At 36.5% G+C, this 22,509-nt stretch overlaps 1 protein-coding gene across 1 annotated transcript in view; it reads right to left on the bottom strand.

The window, feature by feature from the left end:
• Positions 1-22,509, bottom strand: part of UBN2 (ubinuclein 2) — an 80,392-nt gene that overhangs the window by 11,569 nt on the left and 46,314 nt on the right. Inside the window, 9 exon segments of the mRNA XM_010854936.1 lie at positions 400-489; positions 929-1,160; positions 7,090-8,640; positions 12,334-12,376; positions 14,304-14,354; positions 15,073-15,216; positions 15,810-15,923; positions 16,395-16,513; positions 18,541-18,670. Of these exon segments, the coding sequence (XP_010853238.1) occupies positions 400-489; positions 929-1,160; positions 7,090-8,640; positions 12,334-12,376; positions 14,304-14,354; positions 15,073-15,216; positions 15,810-15,923; positions 16,395-16,513; positions 18,541-18,670 (2,474 nt within the window).

Genomic DNA, 22,509 nt, shown 5'->3' with positions numbered 1-22,509 from the left:
AAAATGGGAACTGTGATCTCATTCACAGGTTTATTTTAAGGATTAAATTAACTAATATGTGTGTCACAAGACTATCTGGCACTTTGGAAAATTTCTATAAAGGTCAAGTGTGATTAACTACTGGACATGATTTTTGTATACTGTCTTATGAATCCTATTCTTTGTCCGCATTCCCATATAACAAACACCTTCAAAAAGGCTCTCTGCACATGTAACAAAAGATCTCCTTTACCTGTTTCCTTTCTCTGAAAAGGCGTTTGTTGCCGATGAGGATTTGCTCATATGAAAATTACTTTTTCCAATCTTTGTCATTCTCTCACATTGTTTTCAGGAAAGATTTAATATATTGGTAAATCTGTATAAATATTAGATAGAGGAAGAAACGGGGGGCTCTCTTACCATTAAATGTTTGCTGTACATGTGTAGGCAGAGGTGCGTGGGAAAGCGCTGCTGCGTGCTGAGCTCCTGGCTGTAAACCCTTTAGTAAATCTGGGGGAAGAACACACTTGTCAGTGATCTTCTTCAAACTAAGACCTGAGCCCTCTTAGATACAAAAATAAAAATAATTTATCCAATGCAAGCACAGACCTCGACTTCAAAGGTTTTTTTAAACTAGAGCACATACATTATGTGTATAAATATAAATGTGCATGAAAATAACCCAGGAAATCTGACTTTCTCTTACTATAAATTTCATTAAGATAGAAATGTGGAATAGCCAGTTCACTTTAGAAACTATAAAAAAATTTCAGAGTCCAGTAATTCCACTTATTTTATATATACACAAGAAATAAACTGGATTTCTTTTAAAAAGAAATTCTATAATCTCCACTAACTCCAACTAGACTGCTCTCAATTAGTACAAATTTGTAAGGTTTCCTGTTCTCTCAAGACTAGGCAGCCATGTAAGAAAAAGAGCCCCACTTACTCTGAGTTAGGCTATGGTGGAAAGCGGCTGAGGTAGATCCCGAGGTGGTTGTCACTCCAGCTGTGTCCGTTCCAAAGCCAAGTAGCTCCAAGGGAAACTGGAAGGGCATGGTCACTGGAACAAGGCCACCCAGCATCCCAAAAGGAGTCACATTTTGATTTGTTACAGACAAAGGTGATGTCATGAGAGTCAGAGGTGAGGCATTAGCCAATAATGATGCTCCTGCTGTGGACTGCAGAAACCAGGGGTCAAAATACATAAGAAATCAAGTCTTTAACCTGAATTGATTTATTTTACTTAATATCCTCATGAATGTGAGACTGTGTCTTACGTCTACTCTAACACAAACTCTGGGAGACAGAAATGAAGGCTGAAGTGTAAATCACATTTCAAAGAGTGACCAATACTGGCTTTGGAAATACTTCTACGTTTCAGCACCAGTTAAGCTTCCTTAACTGTTATTGCAATGTCTCTATTAACACCCATTCCTCTCTTAATTTCTAAACTTGGATTTCCACTTTTGCTCTTATCTCTACATCTGACACAGGGAATTAATTCCATATAATTTCAATTCGGTCTCTGATCTGTAATTTAACTGTCTTTCTGGGCACAATCTCTGCAGCTTCTGTTCTAGACTATTACTCTCTCAGATCCCTCAACTCAGTACCCTGTACGTTCATCGTTAATGGCCATCCGTGTTTTCCTCTTCAAAAGCTTTATCTGCCTCTTCCTCAAAAGCTAACCACCTGACCTATGCCATGAATACCACCCCTGCAGAACTTTCTGTCACAGATGTCAACCAAGCACTGCACCTTCTCTGCATTTCCTCTGCTTTTGCATATACAGATACTGCTGACATATCTTAAAACCAACTGTCTTACAACCAACCATTACTCTTCCCTAACCCCTAGCAACAACCTGACTTATGTATCTTTCTTTTATTATCAAACTTATTGAATGGCAACCTTCATTTTCCACACTATCTCATCTCTTCTTAACCCCTGAAAGCTGATTTTCAATTCCACTACATTTCTGAACTCAGACTCCTAAGGCAAAAGGTAAATTACAGAGTGTTTTGACACTCCCCAACTTGGGCTTTGACGCCATCATTATGAAGAAAAACACTTCAAAACATGCCAGCACTGATAAGCTTTCATTGAAAAATTACTGAAATATACTTTATAAAGCTAATTTAGTTCTTTGAACAATTTCCTATACAGCAAGTAAACATTTTTTTCCATTCCGACTTTTTTGTGTACTTAATAAAGATTATAACCAAAATTTCTCAGTATCAGATATTACCTACTACACCTGCAATTGTGAGCTTTTTTTTATAGCCTTATTTTATCAACTCCAAATTTCTGTGGTAAAAATTTTCACAGTTCTAAGTTTGGTCAAGAAAACTGAATTCTCTGAATATGTTAATCAATAATAAGCATTAGCAATTGTTACTTTTATTTTGTATACTGATGATTTCTACCAGTAAATATTATTAATAAAGGGCTGGTCATTTTATTTCTCAGTTAATCTATAGGGAAAATGTAGGTGATTTTCCCATGCAAAAATGCCACATCATCTCACATATTTATACACTCAGTGGTCCACACCACTGCTGAACGAAAAAATGAAGAACATTCTTAAAAAGCTTTCTATTGTTTTTTCACTAGTTCTCCAATTGCCTTCCCTTACCTCCTTTATTTATGTGTCAAATTTGTACCTATAGTTCTGACCTCTCACCTCAGTTGCAATCCTGTTTAGCTAATGGTTTAGTGAAGAATTCCACTTGGATATCTAACCTCACCAAATTGGTATGCCCAGAATTGAACTCATCATCTGTTACAATCATTTCCCTCCCATATATGTTAACTGCTAAGATCAGTAGTTTGAATTCTTTCCCACCACTCAAGGCTTGAAACCTTAGTTTTTAAGCAACACAAAATGAAAGACAAGATGATCTCATATTCAACATATCCTTTTTTTTTTTTAATCACAACTTTCTCCCACATTTAAGTGCAAATCTTTACAAATTTACACTTGGACTTAACCGTTTTTCTTACTTGCCAGTTGTTCCCCTCTACTGTGCCAACCATGATATTAAAAATGGGTGATTTGGGAACAAATTACTGACTCAGAAACAACAGTGGTTTGAAGCAAAAAATAAAAGGATCAGTATCAAGAGTTAACAAGGGTTTTCTCTTCTTTTTTCATCAACATTCTACTACTGTCTCAGGATAATATGGAGAACACACTCTAAAACCATGTTCCCCAAGCAGAGCCCTCCTGGTGAGGAACATTAAATACTGCTAATAAGGAGAACTCTTATGCTTTTCTGGAGCAGGTTCACTGAAGCATTAAAGCTGACAGAAAATGTAAATTAGGGCAACTTCCAAAATTAAGTTATGTGTATTAGCAAAAGAAAAAAATGGCACCAGGTCCTAACTGTCTGACATTTTATACTTATAAAAACCTTCCATATCCACTTTTGTTTACAAAACTAAAATCAAACACCAGATAATCTAAATGTTACATCGCAGTTATAATTTTCTCTCACAGAAGATGGAGACCTTTTAAAAGCGGAGTATCCCATTGTTGGTATTATTCAGAAACATTACAGGAGAAGCTATCAACATGAAGCAGGCAAACAGTTCAGGATAATGCCCCATAATCAGAAATATTTTCCATGACCTCCACATTTCATTCCCAGGGGAAAATATAAAGGAACACCTTGCTCTTCGTGGTGGGCATTAGACTTCTTTTTAAGGACATGTTTTATTTTGGTGAGTACATCTGCCCCCCACATTCTCTATAACACCCAGGGTGGTTTTTTGAAATGTGTATCAGACCATACCACTCCCCTCCAACGGCTTCCCACTGAACACGAAGTAAAAGCCCAAGTCCTTATTGTAGCCCCCAAGGTCCCCAGTCACATGGTCTGGAGTTGTTTTTTGACCTGTCACCCCCCCATCTTTCCCAACTGTCCAGCCCTGTCAGGCTCTTTCCTATCTCAGTGTCTTCACATCTACCTTCCCTTTCTTGCCTGGGCTGTTTGCTCTTCTCTCCAAAAGGCTTGGTCCTAGTCATTCAATTATCAGCTCAAACGTTGCCTCTTCCAAGAGGCTTTCTCCATCTCCCTTATCCATGTTAGCAGCAATTGCACTTTATCATATTATTCTGTTTTTATTTTTAAATACTGTGTTTTGCTTATCTTCGTCCTAGAATATATGCCCCATGAGAGGGGGCATATATCGATCTTGACTCACCCCAATTTTCCCAGCACCTAGAAGAGTGCCTGGCACATATTAAACACTTAGTAAATATTTGCTTAGTGAATTATTTTGGAAATTATAGAGTGGCAAAGACTGGATTCACAGAAAATCAATAAGCTGAAGGGCAAGAAAGAACAAGAAAGCCTTCAGTGCAAAGTTATTAAATACAAAGCAGGTAGAGATCAATCTGAACCTATAAAGACTTTAACTTTGGTTAACCTCAGGACCTGTCATTTTCACATCTGCACACAGCTAAAGACATCTTTCAGAGGCAAGTGGAATATTTTATAGACATAGATAGGAAATCTGTTTTTCGTGTTGGCTAGCTTTAGAAAGACAGGATCTAGGGGCCACAGGGTAGCTGATAAGACATCAATAAGATGTTCTGTTAAAAAAGAGAACAAAAGTTAGGAATAACCTTATTCAATTACTGATCTTTTCTTCAGTCAAACCAATAAGAAAGACAAAAAGGATCAGATATGAGGCAGGAACATTAAGGTCTCCAAATCATAAAGCCATTTTGGAGAGGAAGAAATCAGAAGGAAGGAGTTACATTTTAGAAACACAAATTTTGCCATGTAGCTTCCTTGATAAGAAACTAACCGGTAAACAATAAACCAAATTGTTCTTTTGGGATAAATGATCAACTGTAGGAAGTTTTCCAGGGTCGGGGTGGGGGTGGGGGCGTGGGGAACAGAACTGATAGATTCTGGAGATGATAAAAGACAGAGGGAGATTTAACTTTAAAGAAAACAAAGTAAGTGAAAGAAAAAAAACAAGCAAATTTTAACTCCAGGAAACAAGCCCAAAATTTATGACTGAAACCACAGTTCACAATAGTTAGCTCAACATAGACAATCTTTTACAAAGTCACAGATTTAACCAAAAGTTGTCATTTTAGTCTCTGAAGAGAATGGGAGAAGTATAAGACAGTTAAAAGCCTTATTTATCACAATGAGAAGCTGAAAGATAACACTAAAAGAGACTTCCATTCATTCTTATTTTTAAAAAACACAAGAGAAAAAGCTAACAGTTAAAGTAGTTGACAATAGGAAGGAGGATATGGGCCATGGAACTGTCATTTTGGTTATAATCCTCTCATCAAATTAAATCAAATTAAAGATTGATTTCAAAAGCAGTCAATATTTTAACAAAGATAATAAAATAAGAATGCAGACGAACTCCTAGACCTTAGTTATAACTTAAATTTTAACATACGATCCCTAGGGGTTTTTTTGGCTATTTTCTTATTTCTGATAAAAGCAAAATCATATGGCTAAAATATCTATAAATCCTAGATTCAATTAATGAAGTATCAGTTAATGGAATTTTGTTCTATATTAGAATTTTAGAATTCATTGATTCCTAAGCCTATAGTAGAGGCAGAGTGATGATCTGGGTTTTAGGTGTACATTGAATACCAACACTTAGCTTGTACTGAACAGCAGGAAATCTCTCAGATACCATGGGGAAACTTACTTCATTAGATGTTCCTATTCCACATAAATAAGATGCAGTACAAAGTTAGAGCACTTTCTTAGACAACAGAGTTTCATAAATAAGTCGTATTTTCAAAGAATAATTGAGAAGCTAAGAAATAACATCATAAAATGCTATTTTTAGAAAAGCTTATGAAACATACTATTATATAAAATCTACTTTCTTGAAGAGTCTAAAAAAAGTATCTGGAAAACATCAACACTGGTGAGATGATACATGAATTTTCTTTTTTAATTTTTTTCTGAATTTTACCAACTGTGAACATGGATTATATTTCAAGGGAGAGGGGAAAAAGTTAAAGAAACCAAATGAGTAAAGTGAAGAACAAATCTGAGAAAGCCTCAGAATACAAATAAGTGGTAGATAGATGAAAATAATAACAGAAAAGATGACATGAAAGGCAGAGAGATGAAATATATGAGCAATAGAGCTCTCAAAAACCTAGGCAAATGGATCAGAAATGATAAGCAGGCCCATAATAGAATAAAATATTCTTGAGCTGAAAAAATGGGTGGGTCAGAGACTGAAAGATGTTACTATTTTCTAAGTACAAAATTACTGAAAACTATCTAGATAAACCTAGCCATTATCTGGGAACACTTGATTTTCAAGGAAAAAGATAAAATGTGATTAGCATTTAGGCAGAGAAAATATGTTACTTATAAGGGAACAAAATGTCAGAATGGCCTCAAACTTTTTTATAACCTTAAACAGTAAGGGTCAGTGGAGCAGTATTTATAAAATCTGGAGTGAGACACTTAGTGACCCAAGAAGTCTATCTATTCAAGTGTGACAGAAATCATCAGGTATATAAGTGCTGAAGTAGAACAACTTTCACATTAGCCTTTCTGAAAAGATTCCTTGAATTAGGTACTCCTGTTAACTGAGAGAGAAATTTAAATGAAAAACTCATGAATGGGGAAAGTATGGTATAAACAGACTACTGATACTAATTTGACAGATAATTATACATGAACAACTGCAAAATTTATAAAAAATAAAAATTTTATTCAAAAAGACGCAGTTAAAGGAAAAAAATAATATGAATGTATAAATTTGATTTTAAAAGTTATGAAAGTTGACAGGAGAAAGGGACAAGGACAGGGAAGAGAAGAGACAAGTGAAGGTATGTTAAAATCATAAGTGATGATTTTGTTCTGGACTTTGATAAGATACAGTTTTAAATTGTGTTTTTCAAAAATTTTGAAAGCAAACATGTGATTAAAAAAACACACCCCAACAAAAGTTTTGTCCCCAAGATTATCCATCACTGTGATGTCAACATCCATAAGTTATAAATTATAAACAACTGACACATTATAATAAGATCATTAAATGGAGAGAAATTACACCACCTTAACGTTTTCATCACGTAAGTGCATCTAACATACATACCTGCACACTGGCTGCTACCACTGAAGACCCTGAGGCAGAGGATGGTCTATGTGGAGTAGACAACGGTTTAGTAGCACCCTGTGTTCCACTTCCTGTTCCCCCAGATAGACTAGTCCTATTAGCTCCGCTTGAGTTAAGGTTGCTACCTCTGCTGGCAGGTACATTCATTGCAATTCCACTCAAGCTATTCTTCCCAACAGTTCCAGTGGATGGTGAGTTTGTTAGCTTTGAAGGGGCCTGAAGATTTTTTGTAGACGGAAGGCCTGAAGTGCGATTCAAGGGCAATAAATTCAAGGTGGGAGACTGTCTGCTGATGTTCATTCCACTGGGCTGTTTATGGACTGGGTTGTTACTGCTTGAGTGGCTACTCTGGGCCACTAGTGCATTTGGACTGGAAGAACTTGGGGATACAGTAGGTTTGGGAGTTGGGTTGGATTTAGAAATAAGTTTAGTTGATACTGAAGGCTTAGCTGACTGAGAGGGCTTGGGTGAGGCAGAAGGCTTAGGTGAGGGCAAGGGTTTAGGAGACGTGGCGGGTTTTGGAGATGAGGCAAGTTTTGGGGATGCAGCCATTGAGAAGGGGGACTTGAAACCCTGCGTGGAGATTTGTGACACCATCGCCTTGGCTAAATAGTTAGTGGAGGTAGTGGTGCTAGGTACTGTCCTAGAAACCAGGGAGTGGGACCCTTGAGAACCATTTCCAGGTGGGGGTGTAGATAAGGGAAGGCGGTACATAAGTGGTTTGTCTGAAGTCTTAGTAAGTGGGGATGAACAGGAAAGCTGGGGATTATTACTTAACTTCACCACTGGGTTGGTCTGTGATTTACTAATAGTCGCTTGTAATGGAGACACATAGTTCTGCTGGACAGCTGAATGCTGGTGCACCTTTGTTACTTGTGTTAACGGAGAAGCGTCTTGGGCCTCTGATGTTCCCAGAGTATGAGAAGAGGCAGCAACTTGGGCTTGGGAAGAGGAGGAGACATGGGTCTGTGAAGAGGAAGAAGCATGAATCTGGCTTGACCTCTGTAGTCCTTGCTGAAGCAGCCTGGCTGGCAAAGGTTCTAAGGAAACTTTTGGGTTCTGAATCGAAGAACCAGCAATAAGGCCTGAAGAGATGCCAGTATGAGCTAAATCCTGGGGTTTCTTTGGTACTGGCCCCGTGTGGCCAGCAATGAGACTCGACGAATGTGCAGTCTGAGTAGAATCTAGTTTTTTGGGTGTAGCCAGTGGCAGTTTACTCATGATACTTGCTAATTTTTCTTCTCTCAGTCCTGGACGAGGTTTTGCAGTTGGCATACTTATCCTTGAGCCAGCTGGAGGGCCCTTGTTCCCATTGTTGATAACAGCTAAGGCTTCAGAAACAAGATCCAGTGCAGGTGGATGAAAGGAAAGCTCTTCATCTAGTGAGTCATCAAGGCAGATGGTCTCCTGCACTGGCGTGGAGCCAGAACTGGTAGAGGCCACGGCCGATGTGCTAGAGCTTGTTGAAGGACCACCAACTGAAGCCACCGAGGATGCAGGAGTTTTCTGGTCCTTTTTTGGACTACACTCCTAGCATAAGAAGCATTATATTGGAAAAATAAAAACAATTAATCAAAATTTACACAGTATTAGTTTTTAAAGCATTAGAATTTTCATAATTAAAATTCTACAGATCTCTTTGCCTTTATCTTAGGATTTTACCCATCTTATGTAGTATAGTTTGCTATGATACAGACCATCACTCCCTGCTTCCTTGCATTTTGGCCTCTTTGTATGCCTGTCTTACAGCTACCTACAGACAGTACACAGAGAAACCGGTATATCAAACTGGTAGATGATTCAATTCAAGCACACTTAAATTATGTTTTCTATTCATTATGGTAGAAGTCATTCATAATTTATTTCATATATATTCACTACGAGCAAGGTACTATGCTCAGAAAACAAGAGTATTAGAAATTAAAACTCTAAATACCTAAGAGAGAATTAAGAATTTAACCTTCTTAAAATTCAAGGAAGAGATAGAATTAGAGCAGTTTAAAATACTTAAAGAGCGAAAGCATTAAAAAAGTGTCTTTCTCAAGAAAAATATGAAGTACTTGACATTTTATTTTTATAATTAAGAAGAAAGAAAACTACATAAAAATCATTTCAAAGTTTCAATTAGTTTTTAAAAAAGAGACAAATCCAAATAAAACCAAAGCCTTATCTATTAATTTACACCACCATAGCACTTACCTTAACTATAGTGGGGAAAGCATGGAGAAAAAGAGTCTCTACCATCTACCTTCTAAGGTTTTATGATAACAATAAATAGGAATAGTAAATTCTTATTTCTCTTAAGAATGCCACTGCACTCTAACTTTCTTAGCAATTTCTCTAAAACTTCTAAACAGCCCTGACTGAAAGCCTCAGTGCCTTTCAGCAGTCTGAAGTGTAGCTACATTAAGGCCAAGCCTGTCTGCTAAGACGAAATGCAGATGAGGCACGATGGCATTGACATACCAAAAACTCCATCACTATAAAGAGGACAGAAACTGAGAGTGAGGGAGGGTATCAAAATAATATTGGTAGTGTTACCAGTATAAAACTGCCATTTTAAAGTAAGTTCTTTAATATTTTTCTTTATAAAAATAACATTTAATCCACCCGAGAGTACTGTGTAGATTTATACTGGCAAATTGTTTAGGATATATATTTGAGTGGAAAAAACAGGTTATTCCTTTTATATAAAATGTTAATTCAATCTGGATAAATCAATGACTGGATGGGCAGATGGATTCAGAAGGAAGGAGGGGAGGCAAGGACAGAGGGCAGATGTGTACCAGAAAGTAAGAAGCTTTTTTTCCCTCTGTGTGAGCAGAAATTTCAGGATACTTTTACTTTCCTCCTTCACTTTTCTATATTGTTTGCATTTTCTCCTGTAAGCATTCCTTGTATTACCTTTGTAACTGAAATAGGTATTGAAGGGGCATTAGAGCAGGAAAGAAAAAACAAATCAGAATACAGTTCTTTCCATTTGGGGAAAAGAAAAGGTAAATTCATCACAAAGATGAACAAAACAGAACTACCCTGGTGGTTCAGTGGTTAAGAATATGCCTGCCAATGCAGAGGACATGGGTTTGATTCCTGGCCTGGGAAGATCTGACATGCCTTGGGGGCAACTAAGCCCATGCCCTACAATTACTAGCATTAACTACTGAGCCCTTGTGCCCAGAGCCTGTGCTCTGCAATGAGAAGCCATAGCAATGAAAAGCCCGCATACCGCAATGAAGAGTACCCCCACTCAAAGCTACTAGAGAAAGCCCGTGCACAGCAACAAAGACCCAGTGCAGCCAAAAATAAATAAAAAAAAATTTTTTTTAAGATGAACATAACAGACAATCCCACTGTACCATCCCAACACACCCGTTATCGGAGTTCTGGTAAATTCAATTGTATGTTTAAATAGATGTACCAAAATTTAACCAACTCTTTATGGTGGGTATTAGGAGTTTAAAAATAAGTCAAATGTCAAAACAAAACATGAACCAATAGATTTAATCAAATACTGGCTCAATATTATTTGGATCAGAAGTTAAAAGAAGGTTAACCAAGAAAAAGAAGACTACTTCATCTGTATTCAAAAAGCCTCTGACACTATTAAGTTAAGAAGACCACAGAGTAGCAAATACAGATCTTCTGGCCATAACCTCACAAGCAAAGAAACTCTATGCAAAGAGTGAAGGCTATGGGAAAAGTCTGAAATCTAAAAGGTGTGGGCTTTCATTACAATTTTAATTTCAAATGATTATAGTTTTCACTTCTAAAGGTTATTGTGGGTTGGCCAAAAGGTTCATTAGGTTTTTTCCATAACAGCCTACAGAAAAACTCAAACTTTCTGGCCAACCCAATACTTGGTTCAACTCTGCCTTGTCTATTTTGATGTTTTTCCCCACCCTTCTACATTTTTAAATATTAAATAACTTAAGTTACTTTATGTCCTATACATAATAAATTCATCACTTGCTGTTCTCAGACAACCAATTCTATTGGTTGTCTCTGCTGACCCACTCATAGGAACACTTCCTCACAATTTTCTCACGTATCCCATATTTTCAGATGTTTGACACAGTATATATAGTGACTAGGATTTGGCGCTTTCACCACCATGGCCTGGGTTCGTTTCCCAGTCAGGGAAACCTTTCTTTGGGCTTTCCCAGCAGCTCAGCTGATAAATAATCCTCCTGCAATGCAGGAGACCCCAGTTTGATTCCTGGGTCTGGAAGATCCCCTGGAGAAGGGATAGGCTGCCCATTTCAGTATTTTGGGGCTTCCCTGGTGGCTCAGATGGTAAAGAATCTGCCTGTAATGTGGGAGACTTGGGTTTGATCCCTGGGTTGGGAAGATTTACTGGAGGAAGGCATGGCAATATACTCCAGTATTCTTGCCTGGAGAATCCCCTTGGACAGAGGAGCCTAGCAGGCTACAGTCCATGGGGTCGCAAAGAGTGGGATATGACTCAGCAACTAAGCACATATGTAATAAGCCTTTGAGGTCTGGGATGAGGGTACGTTATTCCAGAAAGAATGTGATTTGCCAGTGTCGTGGGTTAATACTAATCTAACAACTTTTAAGTTAAGGTTTTCCTAGATCACGCAGGTTGTATAAACTAATCCATGGAAAATTTTCAGGAAAGACTTTCTTTCCCTAATTCAGAACCAAGGCCAAAACACACAAATTTCTTAATCTTTCTACTGGTGAATGGATTCCTTTTCTAGTCCTTTTACTAAAAATGTCATCCTCTCAGAGTCCCAGGTTTATGGAGAGCTTCATTCCAATTCCCAATCTATTTAAGTCTAAGAAAATCTTATCAGCTGTGCTGTGAAAGGTGACAGAAACCAGCAAATGCACCTAAGGGCAACTGAAGTTTCAGTGACAGATTAACTTTCTGGCAGCTTCTCCTTTGTTTTGAGACATGGATTTCACTCATTCAAGATCCCAGCCATGCTTTTAAAAGCTATTTGTCATATTAATATTTTATTCAACATTTCTAAGTAGTACTAAGCCTTAGAATTCAATTAATGTATATAAACCTCCCATTGCCACAGTCATCTGTTCTCCCAAATACAATGGTTCCAGGATTTTTACAATGCTTAAAAATACCCATCTTAAGAGAACAGTACCTAAATCTATGCTAAATGCCATATAACCTTTTCATCATAAGAACATATTTCAATAGTCACCAATTATCACTAACTAAAGATTTGGTTCAATACTTACCTTCACTTTGGGTTTAGGTGCAGGAATCACCTTTTTCTTTGCCCTAAGAGAAAAGATTAAAAAGGAGGTTATCTCAGTAGCAGTTAAGTCACTCATTAGGAAATGGTAACACATAATCTCATATGTAAGTATTCAGTTTATATGTGAATATACACCAATATTTTTACTAATCTCAATTAACTACAATAAAGGTCAAACCATTAGTAAAATGTAGATAATAAAATTTTTTTAATTAAATTACTAAAAATAAAAACTAAAACTCAAAACAGGGTAATGAAGGTGCCTAAAGGAGACTTATTTCAAAGAATTGGTAGGAATTTGTAATTATTTATAGAAAAGAGCTTCAAGGAACTTCAAGCTCAAATGAAACCATGCTAAGAGGTTATAAACGAGATACTATTTAAAAAACAAAACAAAAAAATCCTCAAGTTTTTAAAGAAAGTTATTTTTAACATAATAGTTCAAATAAAAAATTTCAAAGCTGACAGAAAAAGGGCAATAAAAAAATACCATGGACGCTTAGAACATTTGTGAACCAGTGTGAAAAAGTGAAAAGATTAAAAAACTCTTACAGGTTCTTCAGCATAAGAAAGTACTCATATGTTTGCTGAATAATTAAAGGGTTGTAAAGCTAAAACTGTCTGAATATTTCTACTTCACTAAGTTAAATTAACAAATGTCTTAATTAAAAGTTTACAGTCAATCTACAACTTCATTAAGGTAACAGTAATATTCATGACTTCCAGGCCTACATTACCACACAGATTCCTACTTTCTGATACAAAACAAAACAAAAAGTTAGCCATAATAATGAGGTTACTAAAAAAAAAAAAAAAGACAAAAAAATGAGGGAAAGGATCTATGTAAATTCTATGTTTTAGAATTAAAGAAATAAATTATTTCTATACTTAAATTGTAATGGGATTTTAGGACTATAGGGAAATTAAAGGCCTAGAATACTGACATAAATACACCTAAGTGCACAAAAAAATACATTTACACCGACCCTAGGATATGTAAACCACCTGCAACAAAGTAAACCTATAACAAATAAAACCAAACTACTCCAAATTTATACCCCAAAAAAACAAAAATAGCAAGATCTGAAAACCAAAACCAACTTCAATATATCTACCATAGTATACTAACAAAGTGTCCTTCCTAAAAGCTGTAAAAAAATTCTATCTACTACAATTATATATAAGGAGAGGGGGAATTTTGTAACACTACCCAGATGTTATCCAGACCTCTTAATGGAGTACTGAACTAGAGTTGTTCAGTAACTTCTCAGTGACCTGATAATTTTATATTTTATTAACCCTTAACACTACACTTCTAGGCTATAGAGAAGGAGCCTTAAGTTGTAACTAAAAATAGAATCCTTGTCAAGATAACCAGTATTCACCCAAAAATATAACCACAGAAAAATCTGCCTTTTTACTAGAGACCTTTCTTTAGTAATTACATCACTAATGAAAAGATCCACTTTGGGACAGAAGAAAGGACATGAAGAGTACATAAATCTTGTGGAATAAAACACTCTGCAAGGCAAGGCTAGGTAGGATATATACAGAACTGTAGTGGAAAGCAGGAGGCTAACAGATGACCTTTGTAGATGGTCATTAAGAGGAAAAGAAAAAGGATACAGAAGAACTGGAGGGCAGACTGTCCAGGAACAAAGGAAACCACTGAAGCCTTCCTATTTAAATGGCTTCTCACCACCAGATTTCAAGCCAATATGTTACATTATGGATTCAAGTTTTTAGAGACTAGCCTGAGAAGTTTTTTAATAGAGAAATGTGTCCTTAGGTCTAGAGAGTCAACAGTTAAAATGATTTTTTTTTTAAGCTGTGTTAAGACAGATTGTATGTTTAAGTCCTATTTTACCTAGCATTTAATGAATATTGTTTTCTAAATATCATAATGTGAATAAAAATAAACGAAGAAATCTAGGGTCTGCATTTACTCACGGAGCAGAAGTAAGATGATTATGTACACTCCGACTTTCCTTAAAAAGCATTCTGGAAAAATTAAAAAAAAAAACAGTTATTTTCCATAGCAGACAATAACAGGATAATCATTTTGTCATTTTAATCATTTGATACTCAATAGGCTACTACTTGCTATTTACCAAATAAAGACTTACAATGGTACAGTAAATTCAATAACCTATATTACGCAAAATTTTATATTACCTCTTTATTTAAATATTTTAACAGATTTCTGTTGATTTAAGATGAACACTTTAGGATGACAGGTTGAGACAACCAGGCCTATTGATTTTAACATTCTATATTTAACTCTTTCAACTGAGCTACCCTTAGTTTTTGAGATACCACTCTACACTGACTATATTTTCAATAGAACTAAGGCTGTGCCTCTTTTTTTGCAGTCTAAATCTTGTATTCAGTTACTTATCTTCAAGATATCCATATAAAGTCCCCCTCCCAAAGTTCATAACCTTCTTCCCCCCTCCATTTTTCTCTATTAGGAAGATTTAGGTGCAAAAAACAAAAAGTGGTCGGTTAAAGAGAGTCACTTTTATGTGTATCTCTATGTCCATATGACATTTTTCTTTTAAGTGAGTGAAGCTTTCAGAGTAGGCATCATCTGAGATGACTTACAGAATGTTAAGCACACTAGGTTCTTAGGAAAATGAATGTAATGTGTGTGTATATATGTGTCTTTAACAACGGCAATAAGAGAGTAAAATAAAATCTAGGATGTCACATTTCTTACCTTGCCTGCATCCAGCCCTTAGGCCACAATGGTTTCACCTCTGTCTCCATAAAGGATTTAAGATAATCCTCAGCAGACTGGCTTTTATTTGGCTCTAACTCATAGCATCCCAATTTGATCTCAACAAGGTTACATAACAAAGTTCTAAACAGATTAAAAATATATATTTATATATAAATCTGACTGCAAATTGTAGAAAATTAAGCTTGAAACAGATTTTTTTTAAAGCACACAAATCTGACAGCAATAATAAAGAATATTATTTGAAGAATTCAGAAGATGACATGAAGATAAATAATTTCTAACATACATCATTCAGTGCACTATAGCCAAATCCCCAGTATGAGATAATTCCCTTTGGTACCTTTAATCCAGGCACCAAAGTTTAAAAGGAGTAGTCCTACAACTAAACCCTCTACTCGGAGTACAGAAATACTGGTAGGAAAGATGATGCGTTACACAAACATATTGAGTACTTCACCTCTCAAACCAGTATAACTTACTCAATAATAAGATTGGTTTATGAAAAGTACTATATGAAAATAAAAGTGATAGAACTGTATGGATATTAGAACCAAATTAATTTCTCTTGAATAAAATTTTCCTACACACTAACTTTTGGTTCCTTCTAATCGAATTTTCCATTTACTATAGAGTCTTTTTTAATGAGAAACCGTAAACACTGTACTTCTGCATTATCTATTTGGTTGAAAATGAAGGTTTTCGTTAAACCTTACCTAATAGTGTCATCCCAGTGGAATTTCTTCCTTGGTCCTATGACACGTTTCCCTGGTTTCTCCTCGTCATCTTCCTCGGACCCATTTTTTTCTCGTTCTTCATCTGTCTGAAACCTAAAAATGGAAAACATTTTATGCAGTAAAGTTTTAACCCAACATTGCTATAATATGTTCCTTGGATACTTGTTGAATTGCTTCAAAGACAGGGTAAATAAGGAATTTAACTTTCCACATAATACTTTGAATTTGAAGTGCATTATATAGCACTCTGGTAAATAAGATCTTCAAATTCTAATATAAAGGCATGAACACTTATCTTTTGTATCCAACTGCAACCAGTCAAGTAGGTCAACCTGTGAAATGTCTTACCAGTGTCAGCTTTAGCTTTGATCACACACATACACAACATCAAAAGATCTTTTGCCTTTTACCCCAAAGCAACTGAGTGGGAAGTGATTTACCATTTAGAAAATATTCAATTATACCACTCTAGTGGTTTAGGTGGATTTCTCCCTAAGACCAATCCCTAACAGCAACAAGTATTTCTCAAGTGCAAAAGCCAGTCCAAATAGAAGAGGTACATACTTGGCACACTTAGCCTGATTACGAGCCTGGCAGTCCTCCTGGTATTTGAATAGCTGTTCAGGCATGACATTGCTGACAGCCAGTTTCAGCTTTTGCAGAGGTTCTCTTAAACGATCATCCTGAGGGAAAAAAAACTAAAAGTTTTTTCAAGCATATTTACATAGCCTATTTTGTAAGCAGATCCTCAAAAGATGAAATCTGGGTTTTAGATATTGATCACACAATTGAAATGTTAGCATACTCAAATACAGACATTTTTTCTACAACGCTGACTTTTCATAATGTACATTAGATATAAAATTAGGATAACCATACTTCTCAGACAGCCAAACAGAGTCCCAGTTTTTGCCTGTTCAGTTCAGTTCAGCTGCTCAGTCGTGTCCAACTCTTTGCGACCCCATAAACCGCAGCACACCAGGCCTCCCTGTCCATCACCAACTCCCAGAGTCCACCCAAACTCATGTCCACTGAGTCGATGCCATTCAACCATCTCATCCTCTGTCGTCCCCTTCTCCTCCTGCCCCTAATCTTTCCCAGCATGAGGGTCTTTTCCAATGAGTCAGCTTATCGCATCAGGTGGCCAAAGTATTCGAGTTTCAGCTTCAACATCAGTCTTTCCAATGAACACCCAGGACTGATCTCCCTTACGATGGACTGGTTGGATTTCCTTGCAGTCCAAGGGACTCTCAAGAGTCTCCTCCAACACCACAGTTCAAAAGCATCAATTCTTCGACGCCCAACTTTCTTTATAGTCCAACTCTCACATCCATACATGACCACTGGAAAAACCATAGCCTTGACTAGACGGACCTTTGTTGGCAAAGTAATGTTTCTGCTTTGTAATACGCTGTCTAGGTTGGTCATAACTTTCCTTCCATTTGCCTGTTGCCTCAGCATAATTAATAGTGTTCAATTACATTCTTAAAAATACTCCATGTTTGGGCAGTAAATTATATGGACACTTTAACAGTAATAAAATGATTAAATAGAGACCAAAATCTAATAAAAATAAAACACAAATATTACTAACAAGCATTTTACTTATTTCATGCATACTAATTAACACTGCAGCACACATGACAGTGTTTGCTATAAAATACCATTCTTAAAAATGCAAATCCAGTATCATGGTTTCTTGATGATCTTAAGAATTATATAGTTGAGACTATCTGCCTGGGAAAACGTCAAGTATCCATCAACAGTTAAACAAATAACTGAAATATATTCATATAATGGAACACTGTACACACATCAGTAAAAATAAGAGTCCCACTACACGTAAAGACAGATAAACCTGAAATGCATAATGTTGAGTGTAAATTAGCAAGCTGAAGAAGAAAACAAGACACTCTTTCTCCATTTATATGAACGTCAAAAACATGCAAACCACATAATATGTTTAGGGATACAAAGGTACATAATTATACCACATGAAGAAAAGCAAGGGTTAGATAAATGTCTTCTTCCATAGCTAACACTCCACAGTCCAGGAAATCTGCGACCTCGAATAAATTTCATTTGTTCATTAACCTGCTTGAACTGAGAAAGAATTGAATTGTTTCTCAATTCAAAAGAACCATTTTATTAATGGAAGTATACAACCTGTAACACAGAATTCCATGCCAAAAGCAGAATTAGGGTCGAAAGGAGGGAAAGGACTTGGATCTGGCCCAGTGTATGGAAGAACTTCCTGATATTGTAATGAAACACTTAGAGGGGTTGTAGTGGAAAAGAACCTAGCAAAACACAGATGATCACAATGAATAACCTTTGAGTTTACATGCAACCCTGTGATTCTTTCCATTGGTCTTCATACCTGTGTGAGTGAGTATATCTATACAGGTCCATTTCAGGAATAAGAAAATTGAGTGACACATGTCAGATTATTTGTTGAGGATAAAGTTGTGTCACCTGTGGAATGAAGTTATTTACCTCATCCAGGAAGCATCAGAAAACATTATTCTCACTGAAACTTACCGATTGTTGAAAAGCAATTGTATCCCAGGCCTTAAAAAGAACATTCTATGCTTATTAAATATATATACTATGACTATAAAGCAATTAATATGCAAAAGCAGCAAACAGAAACCAGTCTCCTTACAGGTTCTAAAACCCCAGATGCAGTTGTTATTGTTCCTCCTCTTACCTGGACATTGAGATGTAACTTCTTCAGACGTTTTACCAGTGTTTCTTTATTGCATGGCACGAAAGCTTCAAGGTGGGAGTAGACACCACTACGAATGACAGGGCCTAGTTCCTGCAGCTGTAACTCAATGCTGACCAAAAACAATAACAAATATGTAGCAGAGAATTTCTTTTAGGTAGTAACAAACAGGCAAGGAGACAGAGGCAGATTCTTTTCTCATTTTATACTTCCCTGATTTCCCAGACAGCATTGTTCAAGTAAAAAAACAAAAAAACCAACATAAATAACAATGCTATAAAAAATTTTCAATGAATCTAGTTTAAGAGTAGAATTTATAACCCTAAACAAGATAGCAAATAATTTGCTTTCCTTTTTTAAATTGAAATATAGCCATTTACGATATTGTGTTAGTTTCAGTTATACAGGAAAGTGATTTAGTTTTATATATATACTTTTTCAGATTCTTTTCAACTATAGGTTATTATGAGATATTTAATATAGTCCCCTGTGCTATACAGTATCTTTATCTATTTTATATATCATCTTCATGTTAGTCACTCAGCTGTGTCTGACTCTTTACAACTCCATGGACTGTAACCTGCCAGGCAAAGAATTCTCCTTGGGACTATAGCCAGCAAGGCATGGAATTCTCCAGGCAAGAATACTGGAGTAGGCAGCCATTCCTTTCTCCAAGAGATCGTCCCAACCCAGTGACTGAACCCAGGTCTCCTGCACTGCAAGCATATTCTCTACCATACAGCAGTGTGTATCTGTTAACCCCTAAATTCCTGGAAATTCTCTGGTAGTCCAGTGGTTAGAGCTCCATGCTTCCATTGCAGGGGGCAAAAGTTTGACCCCTGGTTGGGACCCTAACATCCCGCAAGCCACGCAACATGGCCAGAAAAAAAGTCCTTAACTCCTAATTTACTCCCCTTCCGTGCAAATAATTTTTGGGGGGGGTCTTTTACTTTTAATTGGAGAATAACTGCTTTACAACATTATGTTGGTTTCTGCTGTACAACACCACCACGTGAATCAGCTATAACCAGATAATTTCCTAATGACAGGGATAAAGTCTCCATTTTTGCATAAAGCACAGGAACTCCACTATTAACCAAAAACTCATTTCATCAAAGAGATTTCATAATTCCCCTCACCACCCTGCAGCCGCTATACTAGAGTTACAATTTCTGTAAGTTCTCAGAGTAAATTTTCCTTAAAGGTGTTTGAAAAAATTATAGATTCAGAAGAGGCTACACACACAGATCATTTTATCCATCTTTTATTGGCCTTATTGTGCCTCCACTGCACAAACTAGGTATTTATTAGTTTATTCAATATATTCTAATTCTCCAGTTCCTAAAGGTTATTTAGCCAAATAGTTGCTTAAAAAAAAAAAAAAAGATTTTGTAACAGCCACCATATTCTTAGCAGGACAGGTCTATAATAAATAGCTGAGGTTTCTTTAAGATGGAAGACATTATATCTGGCAGCTGCTACTGTAGAAAGGTGAGAACAGATTTTAATTTGAAGGCCAAGACCAAACTGGGGCCCTTGGTAGCAAATTATGTCCAAATCATCATGTTCTTCTATAGAAGGTGCTGACAGACTTAAATACTTTCACAAATGTAGGTGCATCCAAAGATTCAATTAACAGCTTTTGGAGAAAAAAAGAAACCAGAATCCCTGCCAGATCAAATGTACCTAACACTTAAAATATACACTGCAATTTCAGAAACAATGAAATGTGGAAAACTAACTGTACGCCTTAAAATCGACAGTATAAAATTTTCAGTATTAGAGAAGCCAACCCAATAAAGAAATAAACAAACAAAAGTTTAAGACCTACTAGTGCCAGAGGGTCAAATGCAGAGGAGGTACATATGGAAGATAATCACTATGGTCATGAGTTCTGTGTATAAACATTTGGTTAAATAATGTGGTTAGAACTTATTAAAAGTCTAGACTCTGAGTAGGAGGCATTTTAGGCTTGTCCCATCATAAAAGGTTAGTTAAAGCTGAAAATAAAATAGAAACTTCAAATAGTAAGAGATTCCAAGTAAGAACAGATTAAATCAATGACCTACTTATAAAAATTAGTGGTTTCCAAAGAGGGGGTAACTCAGAAAGCACTGACTCTGCTCCCAAGCCCCTATTAGGCAAAAATTAGAGAAAAGGATTAACCCTAGAGGTTTCTGACTGTATTGGTCTATCCCAAATATACAAATTCGTATCTGAGAGCAGTTTAAGTACACATCCCTCACATATATACTTTAATATTTTTTTCTAAGAATTCCAATCTTTTAGTATATGCTGCTGCTAAGTCACGTCAGTCGTGTCCAACTCTGTGCGACCCCATAGACGGCAGCCCACCAGGCTCCCCCGTCCCTAGGATTCTCTAGGCAAGAACACTGGAGTGGGTTGCCATTTCCTTCTCCAATGCAGGAAAGTGAAAAGTGAAAGTGAAGTCGCTCAGTCATGTCCGACTCTTAGCGACCCCATGGACTGCAGCCCACCAGGCTCCTCCATCCATGGGATTTTCCAGGCAAGAGTACTGGAGTTGGGGTGCCATTGCCTTCTCTGCTTTTAGTATATGGGGATGACTAAAATTTATCTGAAAAAATTCATGGAATTACTACCCCAAATAATCGTGTATCATATGCCCTTAGACAATCAACTCAGTACAGAGAAATAAGGGATTGTTTGTTCAGGAAAGTGTAAGAAGACAAGAGAGCATAAGAAAGTTACTAAAAGGGAAAAAAATTCAAAGCCTGAACACTAAGGCTTGTAGAATTACAGGCACACTCTCTGTCACAGTAAAAAGACCTAATCTAGTAAACTTGGGCTATTAGGTAAAAAGAAAAAGAGCTAGTTAGATCCCTGATCCTGGAATCTGGGGCAGCTCTGATGATTAATGCTTACACTGGTTGTTGAATCTAAGGTTTAGAGGAGAGCTAGGTAAAAGGAGGTGGCACTGACAGGAAGCATTTGCAAGCAAACTGAGTAAATCTGAAAACCCCTGGCTAAAATAAATAATAGGAACAAGAAATTCCTCTGTCTCCATGCTAGCAGCATACTAGGTTATGTGTTTTATGAGCCCATGGGACCAAAATGATTTTTTTAAGTACTTCAGGAAAAAGAGAGAATGTATTAATTAAAATAGTTATCAAAACCAGTAAACCAACTCATCCTTTATATCTCATGAGAAACTATCTCCATTATACATTTAAAAGACAGGAATCACAGTATTGGAAACATTGCCTCATTTCTGTATATATGATGCTACTAAACCACCAAAAGTAGGCATACATTATTTTCATCAGAAAGGAATTTACTGCTTTCCCCAGAACCACTTCTCTTTTGCCCATTCCTGCCTGTAGCCAATTATATACTCAATTTCTGGAACCATGGTCAAAATTTATAAGCCAATAGGTTTATAAATACAGCTTATTTGACCACAATCTTAGAACCTGCAATTTCATTAACATCAAATTCTACCTAAGGGTGAAGATTATCACTAATTTAAATACTGTTTGCATCATACAGCAGCTTTTACCCTTTCCTTTCCAACTGAACATCTGTCTTCTCTACACTGCTCCACTCTATCCCATAACAATGATTCTTCGTTAAACCATACTTTCCATTTGGATATAAAATGTTTGTGTGAATTTTAATGTAAACAATCAGAGATGTCTCAAAAAGATATCTTCACATAACATGACAAAGAATGCATTTAAAAGTAGGATTACATTCAACCCATACAGTGGTCACTTGCTCTGGCGGTTTTCACATTGGAAGCTTTGATTATACTAAGGGGTCACTGTACACAGACACATAGTTTTGCTAAGAAACTTTATCACACATGTCGTGAGGCCAAAAGGAAAGAGCTAAGGCCTGAGACTAACCAAGCAAGCAGCATCTGCACCTCAAAGGTCTACAATATTTCTCAAAGAATTCTTACAGTTTTTT

Source organism: Bison bison, unplaced genomic scaffold, assembly GCF_000754665.1.
Source record: "Bison bison bison isolate TAMUID 2011002044 unplaced genomic scaffold, Bison_UMD1.0 scf7180017864352, whole genome shotgun sequence".
Classification (NCBI taxonomy): Eukaryota; Metazoa; Chordata; class Mammalia; order Artiodactyla; family Bovidae; genus Bison; species Bison bison.
The sequence above is the reverse complement of the archived record's forward strand: the minus strand, read 5'-3'. Positions and strand labels throughout refer to the sequence as shown.